We start from the raw sequence: 26,622 nt of genomic DNA, 5'->3' as shown, positions 1-26,622 counted from the left end.
ACCGCTGCATGCACACATGCTACAAACACAGACTTTCTGTCAATGTTTTCTTCCCCAACTACTCTTTCCACAGCTCTCTGAATCCATTGGCACTGAATAGGATTTTTTTTTTTTTCGTGGGGGGTGGGAGAGGCGAGAGAGGGACCTGAATGAAGGCAGCAACGTGGAAGAATCTGCCCATTGAGGAGTGTGTGAATGTACACCTCGGGCCCAGGGGAAGCTGCATTGGGAGCCAGCCGACTGCTAAATACACCCATTTTAGGGGCTGCAGAGGCTGGACAGGTGATTAGCATAATCAGGGGAGAGGGGAGCTATACATATGGTAATGCAGTAGTTGGGGGGTGAGGTTTGCTGGTATGGGTGGGGATTCTGGGGGCAGTGGTTGGCAGCTGGGGTGTCACACTTGTGTCGGGGGTCGGAGTGCTTCGGGGGTGAGCTGCTGCATGAGGAGACACTCGGCTACAGCTGCAAGTCCGAGGACTTCCACTCTCCGTTCTGTCACTCTCTCATTTTTTTCCTCATTTTTTTATTTCACAGTTTTCCGCTCTTGACCACGATTGTTTTACACTCCCCTCTCTGTGTGGCAGCCCCCTCCTCTTCTAAGCTGACAGGAGGGAGGGAAAGAGAGTGCAAGGGAGGGAGAGCAGTACAAGTGAGGGGAACTCACCACGGGTCAGATAGGGTCTCGGCTCCCAGTAAGGCCTTTCACCACATATTTGTGGCTGTGTGCACACCTGCATTGCAGAGCGAACATTCGAAACTGCTGTTAATGCTCTGTGGATTGCTGTGCGTGCTGCTGCAGCGAGCGCTCCTTCTCCTGCTCGCAAAGTTGTTCTGTGCCTTTTGCGTCTCTTTACACACTGGCATCTCCTTTGCCAGTTCCTGCCTCTCTTTTTCCTCTCGTCAAACCCTGTCCTCATATTCTGTGTGCTCCTGGATTAAAGCCTGGACTTCTTTCTTGCTTGTTCCTGTGGCGGGCTGATCATAATCTTGTGCCCGCCTGCAGTTCAACAATTCTCTAACAGATTTTGACAATGCTTTGACAGAAATCTGTGGCACTTTTTTTCTTCACCTAGCTGCAGCTAAATATTTTAGATCGGTGTATAAAGTGATAAACAAATGCATTCTAGCATAGATCTGTTGATGTTTATCTACTTTTATTGAGAGTGTCTGTCACATTGCAGCGATGATATCCTACAGAAAATGGGAGCAGCGGGAAAATCTAAGAAAAAAGATCAACTCAGAGCCGTGGCAGCAGATGGACAAGAGAAAGCAGACAAATGGTGGAGGACAGAAACAGGTGGGGTCCTTTTAGTGATCAAAGCAGGTGATTGACAGTAGCAGCTGAATGGGAGACAAACAGGAAGTAGGAGAGGTCATTGGACAGACCTACTGTGGGAAACTACCTGAGCAGTACGACCAGGAGCAGATACCAAGCAAGTTCAAATAAATGACCAAGATAGCCAAGTAACAGATGCATTTTTATTATATCAGTATATCCTCTCTTTCCAAACCTCATGAGAAAGTTTAAAAATTAGCCATAGTCTAAATAGCCCTGTTATTAGATTTATGGGATATTTCTACAAAACTATGTCTTAAACATAACTGAACTACCAATGAGAAAAAGATGACCTCTTGTCCAAAGGCATGGAGTTCAAGATGAAATATTCTTATCATTTTAAAAAAGACAAATGTTTTTATTTTCTCTTGTGCAATTTTATGTTGGAGGACAAAAAGAAAGAAAGAGTTATGTAATTTTTCTCTATACTCCTCAAACTTTGCCTCAGGATTTAGGACTCCTACAGCCCAAGGCTGCCTCTAAGCAGCTGCCTGAACGTTTATAGGAGTGTTGCTAGAAAACTGCAAAGGTTTTGTAGGTCGCTGGTTTTTTTGCAGTTTGTAATGTAATAAGAAATGGCAGTATACAGAACCGGTGGAGATCAAGTAACGAACTTTGACAAGAGTACTGCTCATGGGATTGCTAAAACGGAAAATGAAAACCCTCGTCTGACTGCTAAACCTACAGGAGGATTTGGCAAACTGCTCTACTGCCTACATCACCTTAGTGTCAGAAGGTCTGGATGTTGTTTTCTTATCACTGACTGAGCATCTCCACGAACAAGTCTTCACCCCTGACTAAGTGGTCAGACCGAGAAAGACTGTTGGTAGAAAGAAAACCACCATTTGAGAATTCTGCAGAAGTGTTCCTCTTCCTCAGATCCAAGTATTAACACAATAATGTTTCAAGTTCGCAATCCTGTTGACTTCACTTCTTGGTTTTCACTCTGGCTTACATCATCCACTGTGAGACCTGCTATGGAGATGTGTGTGCCTGTGCTCAGTGCGTTGAATTAATTCACTTAGGACAAAAGTTAGGTTAAGGTTCTCAGTATGTAGGTAAATGGGATATTTATGTTATAGTTCTTTAATAATATCGATCTTTAATACCAGCTTATGGAAAACTTGAATACACTCTGAAAAACCAAAGTAAGGTATAAAGAACCTTTCATACCTTTCCAAATATTTATCAGGTACCAGTATTGCTAAACTCCAGAGAAACCCAAAATATCAAGCTCTTGTATGAAAGCATCATTTTTCTGTCTCATGCAACAGGTGTCACTTCCCAAGTTTAAAAGATCTTTTCAGTGTAAATCAACTTACATTTGATTTTCTTTACACAACTTTTAAAGCACCTTTTAAAGTACATGCCGTTGTAGTTTCATAGGGTGGTCGTCTCTTTATCCCTTTGATAGTACTGGAGGTTCAGATTTTGGGAGGTCGCTGTAGACTTGGTAGCAGTGAGATGACCTGGTTTTGGGGGGCTTCCTCTTCACCATAGGGGGTGCCTGCTGGGATGGAGGGCTAATCCAGCTAATCCGTTCTCTGCAAACACACACACACACACACACACCCACACACACAGAGATGTGTTCAGCCACATGCAAATACATATAATACATTGTGTCACAAATCTTTAAGTAGTGCAGCAGGTCAGGTGTTTCGGACTATTTATTAATAGATGTGTAAATATGTTCAGGTGTACACTGAACATAATTGGGATTGGAATTATACCAGCATCATGCACAGTTGCAGGAGTGGTGTGCCGCCGGTGGTGCGTGTTCTCCTCAAAAGTTGTGGGCTGCTTCCGTTGTCAGACATAAGAGATGTGCTGGGGTGGGGCCAAGCTGTTGTGTGTTGCATGGAAAGGAGAGAAAGTTGGCGAGAGGATATGGGGGGTGGTCTGGCTTTGACAGAGGGGCCGGGCTGATTGCCATCATGATCTGGCCAATCACAGTGTAGAGCTGAATAGAGCAAAGAGAGAGAGAAAATGAGAATGAGGAGGGGGCGTTCAGAACTGAAAGGAGGAAGGGGGTGATGTCAGTTCCTTAGAAACCTACTTTCTCTCCTTTGGTGCCCGCCACCCCCCGCCATTCCTCTACTTTGAGAATAGGGGGACCAGGGGTTAATGTTATGCAACATGCTGAATACCCACACCGAGGGCTCCACTACAGTGACAAGCATAGGCCTCTTCTCTTCTCTTCTCTTCTCTTCTCTTCTCTTCTCTTCTCTTCTCTTCTCTTCTCTTCTCTTCTCTTCTCTTCTCTTCTCTTCTCTTCTCTTCTTCTAAGGTTTTTGGTTTCATTTGTCAATCATTAATCGCTAATAACTCGTACACTACAAACCCATGCAGTCAACAGTGCGCACTAACTCAGTAAAAAAAAAATACGAACATGATTAGCTAAATAACTAACTAGTCATATGCTGCTGATTACTTTGATTAGCAGTTTGATCTGTTACAAGTCAGAAAATAATAAAACATTTCTGTCACAAGTTTCTGGAGCCTAAGTTCATGAACACAGGTGAAGAAACTGGACTTTTGAAAACCAAAAAGCAGCTTGCTGATTCCAGTTCTGTCAGAACATATTTATTAAGTGGTGTGATTTATTGGAATGAAAGCATTTTGGCTCAAAACCAGTTGATGGATAGTACAATTCGACTTAATCAGACTCTCTTAATTATCTATTTTGGATGTGTACTTTTCATGTCACTCTAAAACATTACAAATGATTTTTGTTTTCGTCAGAGACCGAGGCCGGTAAGGGGAGGGATTGAAAATTATTTCCACTTTGTTTTGGTCTCAGCAGCTGAGCCTGGAGCGGGACACCTTCAAGATATCAACACATGCTGGGGTCAACCAGTTTTCTTAGGAGAAGGAATATGGGAATATGTGTCATTGAAGAAACACAGCTGTGTGTTCACGCACACTCGTGTGCACATGCTTGCACGTATGCTGAGTGTGTGTGCAGACACATGCATGTTTTCTTGGTCCAGCTGGGGTGTTAATTTCACCCCAAGGCTGTGTGAGTGTTGACCCCAAAACTTTGTAACCTCGTGAAGTGTGGAATTCTCGAAGCCTGAGGCTGTAATGTGCTGTTTCCTGTAGCGGGAGAGTACATTCCTTTGACTTGTCCCATTCCTCGCTGCTTGCTGTAAACTCAGGATCTTTGGGTGGCAGTCCACGACTTGGAAAGAGTTCAAAACAGACAGTGGGTTCTTTCTAAACTTGATCCTCCCACCCCCCCCCCGCGCCATCTCCACACGTGCAGAAGGGTATTGATTGATGGATGCACCTTTTTCCATATACCCGTGCTTCCGTTGTCCCCTCCTGGCAGTACACTTAAACCAAGCCTCAGGCTAGCATTGCCTTTGAGCGTTGAGTGTATCAGACAAGCCGACTTGTTAGTGCGCTGTCAGTGTGCGTCAGATCTTAATCAGTTCCATGCGCTTTCCTTTGAAGGGAGGGCTGGTGTAACGGACCTCTGTAGCTGGCCTAGCAGCGGAAAGCATGTCGCTCCAGTTAGCCTAGGCCTGCTATTAATGATGAGCATTATAAACATGCATTCAGACAGGTTCAGATAGGAATGCTGTTTGAGTCCAGAAAAAAGAAATCAAATGTGTTTTCCTAATGCCCCAAGACATGGCCCCTCTCTCCCTTTTCCCTTGGTCTGACTGGGTGGTCCAGCCCAGCAGAACAGGCATGCTTATGTTCAACTTTAATGCCATTACAGTAGACTAAAAATATTCAATCCATGCCCACTGTTACATGGATTGAGCAGAATTGTTAAATTGGATTAAGGCATAATAAAATGTTACAGATTTTTCACACAGTCGGCTCTCTCACTGGACAGTTTTCTTGTTTTGTGTATGTGTGTGGCTCGGTGACCAAGTGAAATAAGATGAGTTTAAATTGCTCGAGCTTTCGCTAAGCGTTTAGTCACTGATGACTGAACGGCTCAAATCATCAGCTTGTAAATTAGACACAGACGCACCAAACTGGGGGATGCGTATGAAGACACACGGATCTTAAACCTGAACACAAAACGTAACCAATTCTGGTACTTTTCTAAAATTTCATTTGCCTTGTAATTTTACCCATCTTTGCCCATCCTTGCATGCCCACATTTGTTTGCGTGCATGTGTGTGTTTATGTGTGTGCGTGTGTGTTTGTGAGGGAGACTTTGCCAGACTTTCCTTGGATGTACTGGGGTGGAGCTGGGCAGCTAAAAGGTCTGAAAGGCTGCTTTTGTAGCTCGGGCTAGCTCAGGGCTCAGAGCGCACGCACAGGGCTTAGTCTCACCACGATACTGGGAGCAAAGCCTGGAAGACAGCCTTTCTCTATCAAACACACACACACTAGTGTCACACACACATGCAGACAACGTGTTTTGGCGCTGCTGACAAGTTAGCAAATTTGAGGAGAAACACTGAGCTGTTTGTGAAATGTGGATTTGTTGAGGTGATGCTGCTTTTGTGGATTCAAAGGACTTGGGATGTTTGCCATTGTAGTGTTACAGGCTCACTGTGAGGAGAGTGCTTTTATTTAAGATACAAGTCAGATAATGTCACAGACAGGCTGTGATGTCTTTGGGTCTGCTTTGCAGAACAAGCAGGGGATCACTTGTGTGAGTCGCAGACTTTATAGCACACCGTGCTGTTTGTGTGTGTGCAAGATGTCCTGTGTTAAAGGCTCATTATTATTATTATTATTATTATCTTGTAGTTTAGAGCAAAATAATGCATTAAAATAAAAAAGTATGCATGATCTGGAATGGATCTGGTAGTAGTGTGATGTTTTCTAGACAGCTCTACTCCTGTTTTACATGAAGAACCAGAAGGAAAGTCAGTGTTTTAACCTTTACTGTGTCTATATTTTGCAGATATTTGTGCCTTTGTGTCAGAAAAACACAGACTTTTTAAACACATATTCAAAGCCAGCACAATTCTGGCCCCTAACCCTTACATGCAGTTTTTCTTAACCTTTAACTTTACTAAAATAGGATTTTGTGAATCAAATGCAATAATGGTCTGGATGTTTTCACAAAAGCCTTAAATATGTAACTTCACTCTTCTTTGTCCAGTTGGCGGGCGTGTGAACCAGGAACTCAAGTATACAAGACAGAAGATAGGCGAGGAGGCCATGTTTAACCCTCAGCTGATGATCCAGACGCCGCGGGAGGAGGGAGCCAATGTTCTAACTGTGGAGGCGCTCCTGCAGCACCTGGATTCAGCTATCCGAGCCAGCAGAGTTCATGTTTACCTTTATAACAGGTAACCTACTATTCCATAACTGCCTCTGTTCGAGTCGTGCCTCTTGTCATTTTGTTTTTAAGGATCATGTTTTCCAATTCTGGACAAGTTAATTCAAGTTTAATATCTTTATTTCTCGTTGCCTTGTACCTGTGACATGTGCAATGACAATAAAGTTGAATTCTATTCTATTCTATTTTATTTAGTCCAATAACTGTATCTGGCTTCCTCTTTATTCTAACACAGTGGCCAGTAATCTGTGAGTGTAGCCCTGTTAGAGCTCTGCCAGTCCAGGTATAAATTCTCTTACTTGTGTGTCAGTCAACATTTCTCAGCTCCAACACTGACACGATGTGTTCAGCTCATTCAACATTGTTGGAAGTAAATGAATAAGCTGATCCCAACAGTGGAGTAACCCTCCTGCAAACTAGCATTTGGAGGCAGAAAAAATCTAAAACATGCAAGATGAAGTGGGATATACTGCAATACACTTTCACTTTATGAAAAAAGCTCTATCCTACAAGCTGGAACAATTTATTTTGAGATATGTCTGAGTAGGAGTGCTGAAATGTGCTGTAACCTGGTGCACATGTGCAAACTTTTTTCTGTATGCTATCAGCTCTTGTGCTTATTTAAACAAAATCATATCAGCCAAAACTAGAATCAGTAAAAAAAACAAAAAAACAAAAGACTGTAATCAATTAAGAATATCAGTGCACCTCAAGTGGTAATCTCTGAGTGAATTCATTGCTGTACATGATGAGATATAGCAATTATTATGTGTGTACAAACACAAAGAAATTCGTAATGATGAAGGATATATTTTTATTATTCCTTGTTCAGTTGATCCTGGGTGCACTCGTGGTGTTAAGTGGTGATGAAAAAGTTAAACTTCTGTTCTGGACGAAGCATTCTCATTGGGAGAAAAGTTTCGTCACTCATCCAAGTGACTTTTTCACTCTTTTTTTCTCCTTTTCAGACAATGGAAATTAGAAGACTTATGCTACAAATCAGGGGAAGTAGTCACAGAAACACATTACCTGAATCAGGTGAGACACAACCAGCAGGTGTGTAGAGATTTGTGTTTTTGACTTTGTATCTCTGTATTGTTGCTACTTCGGCAGTGTTTGTCAATTCTATTATTTCCTCAACCATTTAGATCATAGAAAGGCTACATCCCTGCCTCATCATCACACCTTTGGACTGCTTCTGGGAGGGGGCCAAGCTCCAGTCTGGAACAGTCTATCTCCCGTAAGTACTTAAAAGCTCTTTTTGACTAGACAGAATCTGCATTTGTGATGTGATCATTACTACATGTCATTGGATTGACCAATCTCTTCCAAGCTTATGGTCAAATGATCAAATCCTAATTGGGCTCACATAATAGCTTTATTTACTGTGAGGCCAGTTGGCAAACTGATTCAGATGATGTTGGGACAATAAGACCTAAAGTGCTGAGCTCAGCTTATAACGGTAGTGTATACAGTATGTTAGCAGTGGCAATGTGATAATGAGAAAGAGATGACAAGAGATGTGAATCTTTGGATCTTGCATTAGCCCCTTTTATAAGCGGCAGCTCTAACACACTCAACCCATCTAAAGAGACACCACAGAGAAACAAGTGTGTGTATGTATGTGTGTGTGTGTCCTGAACTCGTCCCCTCTGAAGGCTCTATTGTAGTGGTTGCTGGCATGCGTATCGCTGGCGAAGGTTTCTCTCGAGCCCTGGGCCTCACACCATTGTCTGGCCGTTCTGTTGCTAATGGCCTGCTGCTACAGTAATACTCAGCAGACCTTTACCTCTGCATGTGTTTACGCATGCCCATATTGTGCGCTGTCTTCATCAGTGCATACATGCATTTCTGTCGATGTGTAAAGGTGTATCAGCTTGAGTCACCATCATCAGAGTGCGTGAATGTGTGTCTATCTGTATGAGTGTGAGTGTCTGGATCTAGATGGTAAATAAGGTTTTTACTATGTTCTGGTTGGGAGGCTGGGAATAATAACCCAAGCCTGGTTAAGCACATACAATGTCGTCTGAATGGCAGAGAGAAAAAGAGAGATCGGAATGTGTGAGGAAAAGAGGGACGAGGTCTGGGCTGGAGCAGGAACTCAGCTATTGCATGATGGGAAATTATCGCCACTTATTACCTAGCAAGAAAGAGATTAGTTATCGTTATCAGAATTGTGCCTGTTTTTGTCGGCTAAAATGTAATCTTGAACTTTTTATCTTTTTGTGGTTTTATTCCCTGGAATGAGAAATAAAACGTGTTGGGCAGATGATGTTTAAGAACATAAAACAAAACCTTTCATTCAAACAGGTGTAAGGTAATCTGTAGTAATCATCCAGATAGGCCAGAAGTTGAATCTAGTGTTGGTCTGTGAACTCTAATGGATAGTGGATGGCTTAGGTAACAATTTTTATCGTCATTTGACTATAAAATTTCCCTTTTTGGGGATCCAAATACAGCTATTCTTAGGAACAGAAACCTAGCATCATAAAAGCACACTAACATTTGCCTTTAACCTTTGCAGAGGCAAAGAACCTATGCAGTGGACCAATTTTGACCCTAAGGACTTCCTTGAGGAGTTGCAACAGCTAAACTACCCCGTGGAATACTTTGAGGAGATGTTAGAAAAAGCGGACATTGGGCACGGCTACATGGATCGACCCTGCCTGAACCCTGCCGATCCCGACTGCCCCCGCACCGCGCCCAATAAGAACTCGACTAAGGTGGGCATGCATCAAGCCTCAAGCTTTTGGCTCGGAATATCTGAATAAGTGTGGAATATTTATATGCTTCAGTCAAATGTAAAGTGTTTAGTTTGAGATTAGTTGTTGACAGTTATTGCTTTTATTGCTCCAGCCATTCGATGTGGCACGGGCTCTGAGTGGAGGCTGCCATGGTCTGGCCAGGAAGTACATGCACTGGCAGGAGGAACTGATTGTTGGAGGGACCACCAAGAACGGCAGTGGACCCCTGCTCAGGTAACATAACCGAACTTGCGTCTTCGTAAACACTGTAGTAATCGTGACAGCGCGTATTCTGGACAGACTGTGTGTTTTTTGTTCTCTTGTGCAGCACGTGCACATTTGCGTGTGTGCTGTGTGCTATAAATCTTGCAGTCATTAGCAAATTCCAGTGAAATCTTAGAGCTCCAGCTGTTACTGCTCAGCTCTGGCTGCTCTGCTTGGACACTACCCACTCACACACACATGTGTATGCACAGAGTGATGTATTGCCTGGCTAGTTTATCCAAATATACAGCGATATGTGGACTTAATTCCAGCACAAGAATCAGGTAAAAGCCTAAAGATTAGGTAGTATGCCGTCCGACAACATACAAGCTCAACGCATGACAAGGGAACAAATTAAAGTCTGGCACTTTTTGTGTAATGTTTATGTAAGTAGAAAGCATGAAATTTGCATAGAAATCAAAAATGTATTTAGTTTCCAATAAGAAGGTTTCTTCAACAGCAGCTACAGCAGCAGTAACATCTTTTGCTTGTGGACCTCCTACTTGAAGGCTAAAATGCACTTTTGGTGTATGTATGCATGCATGCTCAAAGGCAAACTCACACGCACACACATTAACACACATACTGGTCACGGAGTACAGTGGGGTGCGTTGTTTGTGTTTTGCGGTTGTGTTTTTTCCTGGCAAGGTTGGGTCATTAGAGTGTCTGTGCGTGCCTGCCTGCTTGTGTGTGTCTGTGTGTGAGTGAATGTGTGTAGGATGGCTGCTCTCTCTGTTGGGCTGTTACTGCTGGCACTCAGCTTCTTCACCTTGTTTACTAACTGCCACCATTACTGTGATTATCACCATATTACACAGCACACATTCATAGAGACAGGCAAATGTCTTCTGCTTTGGTTTATATAATTTTATGATTTGAAAATAAATCCACTCAGTAGACTACTCTTAAAAAGCTGCACTCTGGTCCAGAGTCATTTATTATTACCTAATCAGCTATATTACTTTATTACCTTCATAATGTATCACTCCATTAGCGGTGTGCATTTTTCATTACACTCGATGTCGTGGTCCTCAAGATCAGCAACACGAAGAAGGGCTGAAGGAGAGCTTGCATGTGGGAGGGAGAGGGTGCATGTGAGGAAATATGTAAATACACAAGGAAATGATCCTTACTAAATTTCCTCTAACTGGGTTTGTATATTATTTTGAGATATTGATATTAAGTAGTTTCTGGCTGTATTTATATATATGTGGCTATACTGGCTACCTGGTGGCCCACAGTGCACATTTGAGCTAAAATGACTTGGCGTCTCTTTCAGGTTTTTAATTCAGTTTGTGGCGTTGTGTTTGGGTCACTGAGTTTTGGGGCATTTTATGCCATACATGTCACTTTGCGTTCTTCAGAGTTGCTCATGTAATGACAGGGAGTTTGTGTGGTTTAAGAAGTGACGCATGTCTCACGGCTGAGGGCATCTGGGCTCAATAGTCACATCAGATGGAACAGTATTTGCTCAGACAGCACATGTGCTTAGCACATCATTGTTTATGATGACTGATATCCAATGTGCTCCAGGCAATGTGACTTTGGTTTTGTTTCATTTTTCTTTCCCTTTTACTGCTTAAATTAACACATTCTTTGTTCTGGGATTAGAGATTAAACTGAAAAATGGAGTTCCTGGGATGATTTCATCTTATTCTCTCATCTCCCTGTTGGTTTGATGCTTTTGAGGGACCATTATTTTGATGAACACCTAATCTATTTTTACTTTTTATTTATGGAGTGTTAGACATCGCTGTGAATCAAAGAGCGATATTGATTGGCTGGCCTAAAACTTTGCAAATCCAAGTTTTGATTTTGTTATTATTTCGCACAATCCAGAGAGCCTGCTCATCACCCCACGTGAGCTTCCTTTCTAGATGGGATGTTCTCACTGAAGTCTTGACCTCCTTCCTTTTGTTCTCTCATCCTTTCCATGTTTTCCTTCCCCTTTCCCTCCCTCATTCTCTCTCTGCCACCTTCCCCCTTAAACTCCCTTCCAGTGCCCAGGCCTTGCAGACCATGTTCCAGCTGATGACTCCCAAGCAGATGTTTGAACACTTTCGAGGCTACGATGAGGTTTCCCACATCAACTGGAATGAAGAAAAGGCTGCAGCTATACTTGAAGCCTGGCAGAGGCGGTACTCTGAGGTAAGGGCCAGAAAATTTAGAAATGAGAGCGAGAAAAATTTAGAAAAAGAGAGAACGAAAGAGAAAAAAGTAGCGAAATCTACACTAAGTCCTCTATAGCCACATTGTAAATCACAGACCGGATACAGGTGAACATGGGAAGGCCTCATCCAAAGCCGGGGCCCCTGATAGATACTAAAAGCACTGTTGGTGTGTGGTAAAGGACTAAAGTTTTCCTCTCACTCATGAGTAGAGAGGGGCAATAGAGCAACAGGGTGAGCATGTCTGGAATACATTAAGTGAGTGCTGGATATCTCTCTTTTTCTTGCTCTCTCTCGCTCGCTCTCCCCCTTAAACTTACACACAATCACACATGAACACACACTCACAACTTCACACACAATCGCTTTCCCAGCTGTGGCCCCATTGGTGGCTCATGTGTGACATCATCTGGTCTTTGTTTTGGGGGCCCCAACCTCTGTTCCACATGGTGTGACCTTGTGTATATGAATGTGCGTGTGTGCATGTGTGTGTGTGTGTCATTTATCTTTGGGCCCAGAAATCACAGATTTTTTTTTAAAAAAAAATGTGATCATATTTTTTAAATACATAGTTTTATTTTTTTATCAAGAGCTTCAAAGTGAAAAATATGCCCAAAATTGTGTTCTTGATTTGTATTATTCACATTTAGGCGTGTCTGCAAGAATATGCACGTATGTCGGTATGTGTGAGACACATGTGGAAGTTTACATGTGGGTGCAAGTGTGTGTGTGATCTAGAGCGTGTTTCTTAATGTGTGTCAGCCATCATTGCTCCCCATTGAGCAGTAACAGCAGTTCAATGCCGAAGCCATCTGTCTGTCCTGAGATAGTAAGAGCGAGAGAGGGAATAGGTCATGATACTGTCTGCAGAGCCTCCTGATTCAAGGCTTTTTTTTTCAGAGACAACCTGTAATATTTAGTTAATTTAAACCTAGGGAAAATATTATGTTACATAAAAGAGAGACAGCCAGCACAGTTTCACTATTATCTGATGTGCAGCTTGCACTAAATCACTGAAAATTAATTCCCTTTTTCCAGAAATGTGCATTTTAGATACTACTTAGTATGCGGTAGCAACAAGGATGGTCAATTATCTATTCTGCTAAAATCAGATTTAGTTATATTTTAATAGCTGGTGCAGATCTAGTTGGTATACTAAGGGAAGAATGAGAAAGGGATAAGAAAATCTTGTTGCAAAGTTCCAGTCCAGTAAATGCTTTACTGGTCAGTAAACCACATTTGAATGTTGATGGAGCTACTGGTGCTGCATTAAGAGTTCATTTATAAGTCACCTATTTTATTTTTTCTAATCTATATACATATATACATATATATATATATATATATATATATATAATATAAAAGTGTGTATATATAGGATATTTAATCCTATTTTAAGATTTTTTTAAAGAGTTTATTCCCTCTCTTCTTCCTCTTTATTTACTATTGTCTTGTCTTCAGGCGGTGCAGCACAGTGTGTCGGCAAACTCGTCTCAGAAGGTCTTATCTTTCACAACCACCACTCTGGAAGATATTCTCAAGTCTTTTTCTGACATAAGTGTTATCCGCGTGGCGAGCGGGTACCTTCTGATGGTAAGACTAGAGGAAAGGCAAATTTTATTCAATTTTTCTCTGCTTTGCTTGAAACTGAGAAGGGACTTACAGACAAAAGGGTGATTGATTAATGATTTGCTTGCTGTTTGTGCCTAGCTGGCCTATGCATGCCTGACCATGCTGCGATGGGACTGTGCCAAGTCTCAGGGGGCTGTAGGGCTGGCAGGTGTCCTCCTGGTGACGCTGTCAGTGGCAGCTGGTTTGGGCCTCTGCTCCCTCCTGGGCATTTCCTTCAATGCTGCCACTACGCAGGTAACTCGCACACATGCCACTGGACCCAATGGACTAAAGGTCAACACAGCAGCTACTAGTAGACTTGAGTTGAATTCTCTGCTAGACTTAAAATCATTTTCTTAAATTGCCTAATTGAAGTGGGTCAACACCAGTAGAATAATGTACACGACATAATGTCGTAGATATTTTTGGACACTGGAGACAGGTTTTGATGCTTCATTTTAATTTAGCTTAGCACCAGAATTTGAAAAATATTGCATGGGTGTGTATCTATAATAATATGCAGTTGTGGCTACCCCTAGAATAGCACACCTCTGAGGTAAAATCTTGCAGGCAGGAGCTCATTAAGTTTGTGGGTGTGTGTGCCACAGGTGCTTCCCTTTTTGGCTCTGGGAGTTGGAGTAGATGATGTCTTTCTCCTCGCCCATGCCTTCAGTGAGACCGGGCAAAACAAGAGGATCCCATTCGAGGTGAGGCAAACATCTACCGTCACCCATTCCTGCACATCCCCTTTGTTGTTTTATCTTCTCCGCGGAGGAATGTGTGAAAGCCTGTCTGTGCCTGTGATGTAGCATCAAGCAAACCATGCGCCACACACCCAGCCTTCTTATCTAGGCAATGCTCCGAATTAAAGACCTTCTTATTTCTGTTTCTATTAGATTATGACTTCCTTGTTTCTGCTTTACACACAGATTGATAAGTTATTTGATTATACGCACACACACATGCACATACACACACACACCTGTGAGTGGTTCTAATAAAAAAAATAAAGGTTCAGGGTGTAATTTGATGCATTTAAAGTATTCTGTGTGGTCTGAAGTGTGGATTACACAAGGAGCAAGAGCTTTCTCATCCATTAGCTGATGAAGTGTACAGAATCTAATAAATAACATTAAAAAAAGAACTGGCTGAGTGTGTCTGTGTGTGTGTGTGTGTCTGTTTGTGGAGTGTGGTAGCTTTTCATCTCCAGAGGGGAAAACACAGGCATGTATTTGCTTGTTTTTGTTTTCCCCTGCCTCCCTCTCGTTCAAGCCCTCGTCTCTATGCCTCCCTCATCCCCGAGCTTCTATTGTGTGGCTGAGATGAAAACTAAACAGAGCCGAACCTGATCTCTCCTGTCTGTTGCACACACACACACACAGACACACACAAAGATGTGCATGCCTGCAGACGCTCTCTGTGTGGTCCTGCACGTCTTTAGATCTTCACACAGTTGCCGCCAAAGTCTTCTAGAGTTGTGTGCTTATCACTGTTCTCTTTCTGCGCATTATACTACGAGTTTTCAGCAGCAGTGATTTCACCAAGAGTCGTTTTGTTCTTTCCGCTTTTTCCTCCGTTACTTCAAACAGAAGTAGACAGGCCCAGGTGGATTATTTAAGCACTTCAGGGCTTCAAGAAACATCGTAATCACTGTCAGTCATATCAGTATCATGATAATGGTACATAATCTCCAGCATTACACGTGTGCCTCTGGCTAAACTCTGATCAGAAGTTTCATTGCTTTTCCTCTCACCAACTTCTCTTTCTGTCTCGACAAGGATCGCACGGGGGAGTGTCTGAAGAGGACAGGGGCCAGTGTGGCTCTTACCTCCATCAGCAATGTCACAGCATTCTTCATGGCAGCGCTCATCCCCATCCCAGCGCTCAGAGCCTTTTCTCTACAGGTACAGTGGCTAGAGTGAGTGAGGGTTGTATGCGTGCGTGTGCGTGTGAGAGTTCAGTCGTGTGGGGCCTCTCTCTTACTAATAGTCCTGTTCCCGTCTTCATTGGCTCCAGATTTCTCCAGACTGTTGTTTTATTGATTTCATTCATCACATTGAAAGTGTGTACGTCTGTGTGCGCTTGTGTGTGTGCATGAGGAGGAGTGTGTGTTTTGTTAAATCCCCCCCTCCTCCTTCTTTGAGGCTGTTTAGTGGTGGGCCCGGTGTCTGTCCAGATTGTGGCTGAGGTCCATGTAACTGAATCCCTCTGCGAGTGTGTGTGCGCGTCTGTGTACTCACATACCCTCACATCCATGTGTATGTGTGCGCGTGGGGAGTTGTAGTATCTGTGTGGGAGGTTTGAAACGCAGTGGCCTAGATGTTTGCATGTGCGCATGTGAGCGAATGCACGCGCAAAGGTGGGGGAACACGAGAGGGGAGCTCTGACTTCTCTAACATCTGTCAGTAATTACAGACATCACCAGAACAGCGAAAACTAGTACAAAATGCCTCCAATAATCGATGAATTCCTAATTCATTTAAACAGTCGGTCAGAGCGATACGTGCTCTAAAGAGAGGATAAGGTCAGATAAAAACCTCTGGTTTGAAGGTTGAGTCACTGCAGCACTAACCAGATGGATAGAGAAAGAAAAGACTACATACATTTTTTTAAAAGTGATGGTTACAACAACAAATTTGACATCTCACCTTTGTGTTGAATCAGTTTTGGACTGATGATCACCTTAATCTTCTTTAATCACATGGCACAGGGTGACCCTCCATTAATGTGAGTGTAGGTATGCATGCCGTATTTTTGTCAAAAATCTGGTTTGTTCAGTTTATTTACCCAAAAGAGTTTCTGTTTTATTGTTTACCTAAGGTTTTGTTGACATCATCTTTATAGTCAGAGGCACTCTTATGTGGGTTAGCAAGCCAAAACGGATGATCACAAAAGCCGGTTAGTTCACCCAAAACAGGTCGCCAATCCGCCACTAAGTCAAAAAGACACTCATTAAGACTCAAATATACTTTTGTGACAGAATAGGAATAACCAGTTATGTTAACATACTTGCCTCTGGCCTTTGGGGAGGATGCCGGAGTACCTGAAGAATAGTCCACTCTACCACTGAATCATCACAATCAAGCACACACAATAAAAGCATTCAGCCGAGAATTTCAACACATATTTTGCATAAGGAAGCTATGAAAACTTGTTGTAATACGCATTTGCAAGTATTTGCAGTTACATAAGTGATGTATCACGGACTATATGAAAATAATAAGTGATTTCCCCCTCCTCTTTCTTGCTCTTTAGTCCTCACGCACATGCATAGACTCACACACACTTGGATGCACACACAGTGTGAGGTAAGATGTTGCCACATTGAGTACAATATTAGCATGTGTGGATTGATGGCTTTAGTAGAGAGAGTCTGTCAAACATGATCCATTTACCCCATGGGTCTAATCCATGGAGCCTCGTTTTCTACACACACACACGTCGGAAAAGACGCATGCTTAACACACACACATACACATGCCATGCATACTTTACACTAGTGGTTTTGTTACCGCTAGACGGTAAAACTTCACGAAGTCGACATTCACGGTGATACTCATCTTTTATTATCGAGTGCATCCACACACCGCAACCTTGTGTCAGTGCCTGCAGTTTGTGTTGGCGTGTATGTGTGCGTCTCTTTATCAGCATTAAACACTTCCCACGGTCGACTCCACCTTGGATTCATCGCTCTCTCTCGCGCTCCTGCGTTATGTCTCATTCACTTCCTTCTATCAGTATAAACATAAAAAAGGAATCTTGTCCCGATAACAGCAGCAAAACACACACACACACACACAGAGGAACACACACATTCATGTGCAGAAAACAGATGTGATGATAAATATCCCCACTCTGGGGTCAGCTCACGGTCACTGTGTGTGTGTGTGTGTGTCAGTGGACTCATACTGTATCTGTCTGGATGTTAGTGGGCCAATTGAGAATTAATTGTTCTGCTCTACTTACACAGCTTTTTCTTTCTTCACGTCTCCTTCATTGACATTATATCTCTCTCGTTGACTGAGCAGCGAGCTGAGGAATGAGGGAGGGCGAGGATGTGTGTGTGCCTGTGTCTGGTTGGTGTTACGGTGTGGTTTAAGTCGGAGGCTGTACAGTTTTTAAGGTGACAGATATGTGTGTTTATGTGCATTTTTCTGTGTGAGTCTGTAAGGGGTGTGTGTGTGTGTGTTGTCTGTACAGCCACAGCGACTGCTCATCACCTCAGGCCCCGCGGGCCTCTGGCTCCTTGGGTGGTCTGGCACACACACGAGATTGTGTGTGTGTGTGCGTGTGTGTGTGTAGTGGTCTGGCAACTACGCAATATCCAGATTGTACTCTGGGCAGGGCCCCAACCTAACCTCAACCCCCACCCTCTGCTCTAGTGCACCACCTTCAAATACTTAACCACAACATTGTACTGGCTTCTATTACACATACATATGCCTCACTTTTTCTCTGCACACTCAGTGTTTTTGCCTTGAAAGGAACTGGAAATGTGTTGAAAGGCAATTTTTCCCTCACTTGAGCCTGTTCAGCTTGTGTTATTCTGATTTATATTCAGAGCAACACTGTTTTTGTTAAACAGTAATTCTTTCATTTAATACACTTTCAAAGTAGTTTTGTAAGTTGCAGCATGTGTATGGATGATAATGCAGTTAAATTTACAGCAAAATGCCCTTTTTAAATTTTACATATCATTCCGCGTCTTCACTGTCTACACCGCATATGATCACCTGTATTTTTTTCCCCACTGTTTGCAACTACAAAAAAAATCAATCTGATCCTTTTTCTTGATAAAAAGCAGTTTTGTTTGGGGTTTTTCGCCTGAAATAACCTTTCTGTTTTTCTTGCAGGCTGCAGTGGTGGTGGTGTTTAACTTTGCCATGGTGCTGCTCATCTTTCCCGCCATCCTCAGCATGGATCTCTATCGGCGAGAGGACAGGCGTTTTGACATTTTCTGCTGCTTCTACAGGTGTGCACACACAAAGACGCTCTTTCATATCTGACGAGACGCTTATTGCTTTCCTGTTCTTCCTTTTATGTTTTCCACCGATCTCTTCCGTGATAATGAACCGTGTACGCACAAAGCTATCTTTAAAGATATCTTCACCGTAATCCCCCTCAGTCAAAAACTAATTACTGCGAAAGTTGTCTCTTTCTGTCTGACTCCTTGGTTGTTTGACTGTATGTTTATCTTTTCCAGTCTTCATTAAAGTTTGCCAGTCTGCCTGCCAGCCCGGGCATGCTCGTTGGCTCGGTTATTGTACAGATGTGTACACACACTATTAAATTCCATGGTTGAGTACCGGCCCTATATTTCATGCTGCTGGCAAAGGAGAGAAGATTCACAATAACATAGGGCTAATAAATATTTTTTGTAATGCAACACTTAACTGTTTCACAAAATCAGATGTTTTACGTGTGTACTGGAATTTTTTTTTCTCCGTTAAGTCTGGTTTTAAATTTTGTTTCACAGCAGTGCCTGACAGTGTTTCATCTTATTTATGTCTGCAGCCCTTGTTCCAATCGTGTGATTCAGATGGAGCCACAGGCATACCTGGATGGGGCAGACGGGAGTCGCTACAGCCCTTCTCCATCATATCGTACCCCTCCTCCCTCATATCACACGCCGCCCCCAAGCTACAGCAGTCCCCCTCCTTCCTACAGTAGCCATGGTTTTGCTCAGCAGACCCAAATCACTATGCAGTCCACAGTGCAGCTCAGGACGGAGTACGACCCCCGAACTCAGGCCTTCTACACCACAGCTGAGCCCAGATCCCAAATCTCTGTGCAGCCCATCAACCCAGCTCCAGCTAGGACCAACCGTAACAACGAGTATTACAGTAGCAGCAATCACGCCAACATCAGCAACAACAACAACAGTGGGGGCCGAAATAATGGGGGATCTCGAGGTTCTGCCAGCTTCTCCCATCATCATCCCGCACCTCCTCCTGCTGCATCGACCCCAAGTGCTAGCTCAGTTGCTCAGGGTGATGGAGCCTCATCAACTGGCCAGAGTCCAGAGAACAACAGCTCCACACGGGACCTGTTGTCCCAGATTGGAGAAGCCTCGCTGGGCCTACGCTGCCTCGAGCCCCCCTGCTCGCGCTGGACCCTGGCCTCTTTTGCTGAGAAGCACTATGCGCCATTCCTTCTGCAGCCCACCACCAAGGTGAGTTCAGTTGCTCTCTGTGTTTCTGTAGAGCAGGGAGACAAAAAAACAGGCGGAATAGCTTCTGTATGAGGTAAAAGTGGGTTTGTGAGCTGACTCACTGTGGTGATAATTTGAATGGGAGGGTTAGTCACCGGAGTGTGTAAGGAAGGAGGAAATCGGGGGTGGAAATTGTGGTTATGTCCTATCTGAGACACACACACATACGCACACAGTGGGTGGCCAGACCTTTTAAAGCCTTCCAGAACTGAAATCTTTTGGTGGTCTGTACTTGACATTACAAAATGTTCCTCAGTTTCTTTTTTTTAAATATAAATTGCTTTACGTAGTCCTGCGAGGCATTAATCCAGCACTTTACTTTTTGCAGAAAAAAGAAAAAGTACAGCACTTTTGCTACATTGTATCAAAAAGCATCTGACAGCTTATAAACAGCTTATAAACAGGCAGATGGTTTAATTGGAGATTTTTTTTTTTTTGATAAAGCTGTCTCTTCATCCCTCTGATTCCAGGTGGTTGTGATTGTGCTGTTCCTCTGCCTGCTGGGAGTCAGTTTATACGGGACCACCCAAGTGAGGGACGGCCTGGAGCTGACAGATATTGTACCAAGGGAGACAAGCGAGTACGACTTTCTAGGCGCCCAGTTCAAGTTCTTCTCCTTCTACAACATGTATGTGGTAACACAGCGCGCCGATTATGCCCAAAACCAGCCACTGCTTCACCAGCTCCACCAGAGGTTCCACACTGTTCGCTACGTGCTGAAGGAGGAAAATGGACAGCTGCCTCGCATGTGGCTTCATTACTTCAGGGACTGGCTGCAAGGTAAATCTAAGTAATTTTAAGCTTGACGTACACATGCCACCTCAACCCGACCTAAACAATGAATAAAACTGAATATGTCAAATGTTTGTGGCTCAGCATTGAACACACCAATGACTGGAAAGGTTAACTTCGATGTAAGATCTATAAGATTTTTAATTCTGTAACTCAGGAGCTAAACGGGAAATTGTGGTCATATTTCACATGTGGTTGGATACTGAGTTAGTGACACTAATCATTTGTGTCCACATCATAAATTCCTTTCGAATTTTCGGGTATGAAATGAGTGTGGACAGGTATGGGCATAAACAGCGCCTTCTGGTTGAGAATATAAAATGGGTCAGATGTGGCATAATAGTGTAGAGCCAGTGTTAGTTCATTTGAAATTTTGCCTTTGCTTATACCTCATTTAACTTTGCTATTCAGGATAGTTTAGGCATGGGAATAATTTACTTTCCCATGAAAGCATTTTGAGATCATAATTTTATTCCGTGTTTTGACATGAATCTGCAGAAAACAAGATGTTAGGCAGGAGTTCAGAAGTAGGAGGGACTGCACAAATGGACACTGACAGTAGCTGATTAGAATCACTTGTTTCTTCCATAACTGGGATTGATGGCGAAGAGTAAAGTGGGAGTCAATATTTTTCAACTTCATCTTGGGAAATGTACAATATTCAAAAACCTTTGGCAGCAAATATGTTGTTAGTGCAAATCGGCACATCTTGAACCAGTACTGCCTGCTCTAGTGTTTTTGTTTGTTTTTTCTAGATAAAAATGTAATATTTGACACATAAAACACGGTACACAACGTTTTAAATTGATTTTGAATGGAGTGATGGATGGATTTATTGTTTCATACAGAATTGCAAAGTACCAGTGAACAGTATTTTCTTTCATATGTCAGCCCAATCTAAGAATGGCTTAATTCTCAGTGAGGAAATGTACTTAACGATAAAACACATCGTGAGAGTCTGTGTGTGTGTGTGTGAGCCGGCTGGGAACCACACAGGGAGTGTGTGTGGGTGAGAGAGAGAGAACTGTGTCTGATATTGCTCTCTGCAATGGTGGGACAAATTGGAGCCAGACAGGCCAAGGAACGAGACCCAAAACAACATCTCCCACAGACGGACCACAGCATGGGCCTTGGGGGAGAGCCGAGAAAAGAGGAGTGATACACATATGGATCAGAGAGTAGTATAGAAAAGAAGGCAGATGTTACTGATAAAGCCCCATAACGATCTCTTTGAATTAAAAGCAGCAGATTTTCTGTTTTTGAAGTCATGTTTAGTGGTTGAGAATGGAACTGAGTTATCATATTAAATCAATCAAGCCTATTATAGAGTTAGGGTTAGGTTAGGGTGTTGTGTTATTTACTGTGTTGGGTTATTGTTTGTTGTGTGTTGCAGTGGGAGAATGAAGATAACAAGGCATGTAACCTTTTTAAACATCCACATCTAACCAGTGTGTTTTGCTGTGGTTTCCTACAGGTCTCCAGCAGGCTTTTGACAAGGACTGGGAGGCTGGCCGCATCACCCACAACAATTATAGGAATGGCTCTGATGATGGCGTCCTAGCATATAAACTGTTGGTGCAGACAGGGCGCAGGGACAAGCCCATCAACTTCAACCTGGTACGTTTAGGATTTAAATTGAATTTGTTAAAAGTGGATAAGCGATTCCTCTTGTCATTAATGCAACACATAAAAGCTCATCCGTCTATCAAATGCATCAGATGTAAATTGAATGTGCTGTTATGGTGATGAAAGGGGAGAAAAATTCACAGACATCATGAAAAAAGCTTCCTGGTCAATGCCCAGGTGCAAACTGTTGAAAGAAAACAAAGCTTTGATCTGAAACAAAGGCTTTAGATGGATGAACACGTCTCGGTAAGCTTTTATTGTCGCGTTAGAGAAATCTTGTTCTCATTTGTCAGCTCTTATACTGGAAGTTAGCACCAGCCTGCGAGTCAATTGGTTCCTGATGAATGAAATCCTGGCTATCTGAGTGTCTATTGTCTGGCTATTTGACTTTCAATGGTACACTGCAATTCAAAAGATGTGTGGACATGTTAGGTTAGCAGCTTGATTTGCATTAAATGAGGAAGTATGTGCAGACGTTATGTAAGCATAGACCATGCAGACTGCATTACATGGATTACAACTTGATAATAGACTTGAGAGATGCTTCCACCACTTTCAAAGCTCTTTTGTGCCGCTGTATATGTATGCATATCTGTGCATTTTGTTATGACTCTAGGGGAGCCACACCCAGCTTAAAACCATCTCTGACTATTCATATTTTTCTTTCTTTCTCTCTGTCTGTGTTCGTGTGATGACTTTACCGAGCTCAGGAATTTAAAGCTCTCACTGGAGCTGCAGTCTGACTCTGAAAAACCTATTAACTCTTCATTTAAACGATTTGTCAGTTTGCGTGTGGTTTTTTTTGTGTGCATGAGATGTGCGTATAGCAGGGCCTCGACAGTGAGCTGTTTCCCTTGAACATCAAGTCTTTCAGCTTGACACATCGTCAGTGCTTCCAGCCACGGTTTACAGTATGAGAGGCTGGGATGGCTGAAACTGGTGCAGAAAAACGCCTGCAAACCCCAAAGGGGCTATAAATAATTAATCTGGATTCTGTGGCTCTAAGTAGAAACCTGAATCTGATTCACTGAGAAGTAAATTTTAAAAACATATTTGGGTATTTTTCTAATATAAACAATAGCGTCTACTTCGTCGAACTACTTTCTGAGTGGAGCAGTTGAGGTTTACTGGTGTGGTATAGAAATACTTGTCTGTTGCAGTTAATGCATTCTAAGCCTTGAAGGAAAAAGAGTGTGATAAACTAATGGCATTATTGCTTATATGGATAGCCCTATGAGCTGACACACGGCTTCCAGGTTGACTCTGGTTTTGGTTGCATTTGTTTAGGTCTGAGATGCTAGTGCTATATCCACTGCACATAAAAGTAAAAATGTCTCCTTTTACACATACTTCATTCCATAATCCACACCAACATGCAAACAACTGATATATTTATAACATCTGCAGGAACAAAGGGTGCTTCTTCTTTATGTGGCTTGAAAGTCTGCAAGGGGATAATTTATGGTTTGAGTGCAGAACATGACTGTTTAGCTTCATCTCTGGTACTGAAGTAGTTCTCCAAGAGCTTCTGAAAAGTTTGCACAGCCATTGGTGGAGATGGTGACATTGCACCTCAGCTGAAGTGCAAAATTAAGCCATAAAGTGAGTATACAACAAAGCATATTATCTGAATCATGTGGTTAACTCCAGCTGAGCTGTTGAAACTGTCTCCTGCGTGCCACCGAAAGAGTGTTTGATGTCCAGCAGTGACTCGAGTGTAGCGACTTGAGCACCTTGGGTCTCGGAAGGAGGTCGAGACAGGAACTTATTGAGGAAGATTAAATCAGGTCTCTTGTATGTCAGTGGAAAGATACCAACCTGATAATGTGAAAGTCTGGGGGAGAAACAGGAGGAAATGAGGGGAAAGATTGAATTGTGGAGCTGGGTAAATGTTCTCAGCTTCAACAGGGCATTGAATGCTTTTCTTAGTTTAGTATCACCTCCAAAAAACAACATATGTGGATGCATGGCTGCATTCTTTGGCAGGAAAACGCGAAAACAGAAGATAAGAAACTGGAGAAATATAAAAACAAAATTCTTGGCCAGAATATCTGCAAACCTCAAACACAAAACAAGCCATGTCCGTTTCAACACCGAAATCATTTTCATCAAGGGTGATTAACTTTGACGCATAGCTCTTCTGTGTCTCCTGTTTATTTATATTTAGAATTCGTGCAACTCTGTGTTCCAATCATACAGCTCTACAGATGTTTATTAAGGGTTGGCCACCTCTCCCCTTTGCTCTTATGGCTATTCGTTTATCCAAATAAACTCCATTGCAGCAGTTATCTAGCTGACAGGAAACACGGCCAGTCCTGGTGTGCGGCCCCGTGACATCACTTCCTCTGCCTGTGAGGGAAGTGTACTTGCCGTGAGGCGTGGGGGCCGCCAGCAGAGCTGCCTGGGCTTCCCGTGACAGCTTGAAGACATACAGTTGTTGAGTATCCTGCTGTTAAATTCGATCCAGATCCACTGGAATCTAGTTGTCTCTCTCTCCTGCTTACAAACTCCTGCTCGCACCACCACTCGCTCTCTCCCTCTCACTCCCTCTGTCTTTTCCTCCCTCCCTTTCTCTTCCTTTTGCTCCACTGCTGTGTCCTCTTTCATTGAGGGAGCTGGAAACAAGTGGTTTCTTTGAGACAGCTCTGTGTGTGCATTTGTATGTTTTGAATGTGTGCTTCTCCTTTTTCTGATGTGCGTGTACTTGTTGAGCAGTAGCTTCCTTTTTGGTCCTCAAAATGAGGACCAGATCTTCAACATCCCTGGTAAATTGCATAGCTAGATGTTTTATTTTGATATGCCACTCTGTGGATCTGTGCAGAGGTGTTCTGCTTTTGATTTGTCCCTACTCTGTGCTGGTGACCATTTGTTCCATATATGCATCGCAATTAAAAGATAAATCTGTGACGTGCGAGAAAGGTCCTAAGAAAGGCCACGCTAACATTATCAAGAGCTCTTTTCTTCTTAGGGCAGGTCCGTCTGTGGCGCCAGGCATTCTGGGTACCCATAGGGGTCAGGAGAACCAAGTGTGAGGAACATTTGTACAGATGTTGTGTTATTTTTATAGCTCTACTCCATTTGCTGGGTGGCATTTCCTTCAGTGTTAACAACCAGGTTAACTGCACACAGACGCGCTCAGGGACTCCAGCCAATTTTTTTATTGTTACGCTAACTCAAGCAATTTTTCTCTCCCAACCCCCCACCACAAAAAAAAAACTACTCCTTTCTTGTACCTAACCCCATGAGTCCGGCTTCAACCCCCAGAACGCTCCCTGCCTCTGTGAAAGAGGGATTTATGGTTCCTAGAAGGGAGAGTGGCAGAGTGGTGCGCAGTAATGGTTTTACCTCTCAGGAGGTAGCAATGCTAGACTACACTCCTGTTTCCACATGGGAGGGCAAAACTAACAGCCCTTAGTGAGACAGTCATTCGCGTCTACCTACTGACTTTTGCCGTCAAGGCAAATGACGCTGAATAAGAGTGCAACAAGGCAGAATCACAGACTCACATGCTCACAAAGATTACAATGTCACTTAGAGAGTTTATCCTAAAGAAATCCAAGTTGAGTGACAACTCAACTTGGATTTCCTTTTGACAGTTTGATGTGATGTATTTACTTGTATTGTACCATTTTCGCCTGCATGCACAGACAAAAAATGGTACAATACAATGGTGCAATGATGTTTAGCCCAGGATACTAAAATATAATAACATGCTAAATAGCTATGTCGCTGAGGCAAACAGGTAATTAGCTTTTCAGTATTGTGGTAATAAAGTATAAGAAAATTGCAATTCAAACCTGACAATAGCATTGTATAAAACATAAACATATTATTCAAATTCTACTGAGGGGAACGTCAATCTTTGTATTTTTATGTCCTGAGTCCGAATCTAATCTGCGGCCTTTCATGTTCTTCCTCTGTCTGTGTGAGTTCTCTCCGGCTACTCCCACACTACCTGCTCCCTTCTCCCATGGATGGATGGATGGATGATCCAGTAGATCATAAAGTCACACAGATTCACTATTTGAATGAATGAGCCTTGACTATGTTTCTGAGATATTCAGCCTGGACCAAAGTGGTGGGCCACCTTACCACAGTCAACAATGCCATCATTGCACTTATTCTCCTAACAAGACCAATTAGAAAGAAAAATACTTTTATGTTTTTGTTTTTGTTCACCTGAGAGTGCCCAACTCCAGAAACTCAAGACACAACCTGCACAGCTCTAAAATAACCAGAATGCCTGATTAAAACTTCCTTGCTCAGATTGCTTGGTTCTACAGGCAGCAGCAACAGCTACTTCTTGACAGGAGAGTGTTGCAAGGCTTCCTTTAGAAATTTATTCAGAGTGGTCAGGACGTTGGGTCTGAGGTTGGCCAGCCAATATCTACTATATGTAAAGGGAGAAGCTGATTCAACATTTTCCATGTTTTAATGTGGCATGATAATTCTGGGAAGCTGTGATCAGAAGTACGGGAATGTTCAGAAAGGCAACCAGTGTCTGACTTGTTGGTTTTTCTTTGGTTGGAAAGAGAGAGGGGCTAATATTTGACTCATATTTTGAAAGCTGCTCCGTTCTCTTGCGCTCATGCGTGTGTATAAATAAG

General features: G+C 42.9%; 1 protein-coding gene across 4 annotated transcripts in view; it reads left to right on the top strand.

The window, feature by feature from the left end:
• Positions 1–26,622, top strand: part of ptch1 (patched 1) — a 50,912-nt gene that overhangs the window by 12,068 nt on the left and 12,222 nt on the right. For 3 of the 4 annotated variants that reach the window (XR_003213224.1, XM_025897046.1, XM_013271894.3), the window contains exons 3-16: positions 6,420–6,609; positions 7,568–7,637; positions 7,748–7,839; positions 9,124–9,322; positions 9,456–9,577; positions 11,608–11,755; positions 13,237–13,368; positions 13,486–13,641; positions 13,995–14,093; positions 15,165–15,290; positions 18,240–18,358; positions 18,901–19,558; positions 20,068–20,377; positions 21,864–22,006. Coding sequence is in view for 3 of the 4 variants with exons in the window: in XM_025897046.1 (XP_025752831.1) it covers positions 6,420–6,609; positions 7,568–7,637; positions 7,748–7,839; positions 9,124–9,322; positions 9,456–9,577; positions 11,608–11,755; positions 13,237–13,368; positions 13,486–13,641; positions 13,995–14,093; positions 15,165–15,290; positions 18,240–18,358; positions 18,901–19,558; positions 20,068–20,377; positions 21,864–22,006 (2,564 nt within the window). In the remaining variant the exon portion in view is untranslated. Of the gene's footprint in view, positions 1–1,180; positions 1,301–6,419; positions 6,610–7,567; positions 7,638–7,747; positions 7,840–9,123; positions 9,323–9,455; positions 9,578–11,607; positions 11,756–13,236; positions 13,369–13,485; positions 13,642–13,994; positions 14,094–15,164; positions 15,291–18,239; positions 18,359–18,900; positions 19,559–20,067; positions 20,378–21,863; positions 22,007–26,622 lie in introns of those variants that run through there. The other variant, XM_025897047.1, reaches the window with a different exon arrangement.

Source organism: Oreochromis niloticus, linkage group LG12 (genome assembly GCF_001858045.2).
Source record: "Oreochromis niloticus isolate F11D_XX linkage group LG12, O_niloticus_UMD_NMBU, whole genome shotgun sequence".
Lineage (NCBI taxonomy): Eukaryota > Metazoa > Chordata > Actinopteri > Cichliformes > Cichlidae > Oreochromis > Oreochromis niloticus.
Note: the sequence above shows the minus strand (reverse complement) of the source record. Positions and strands in the feature narration are given on the sequence as shown.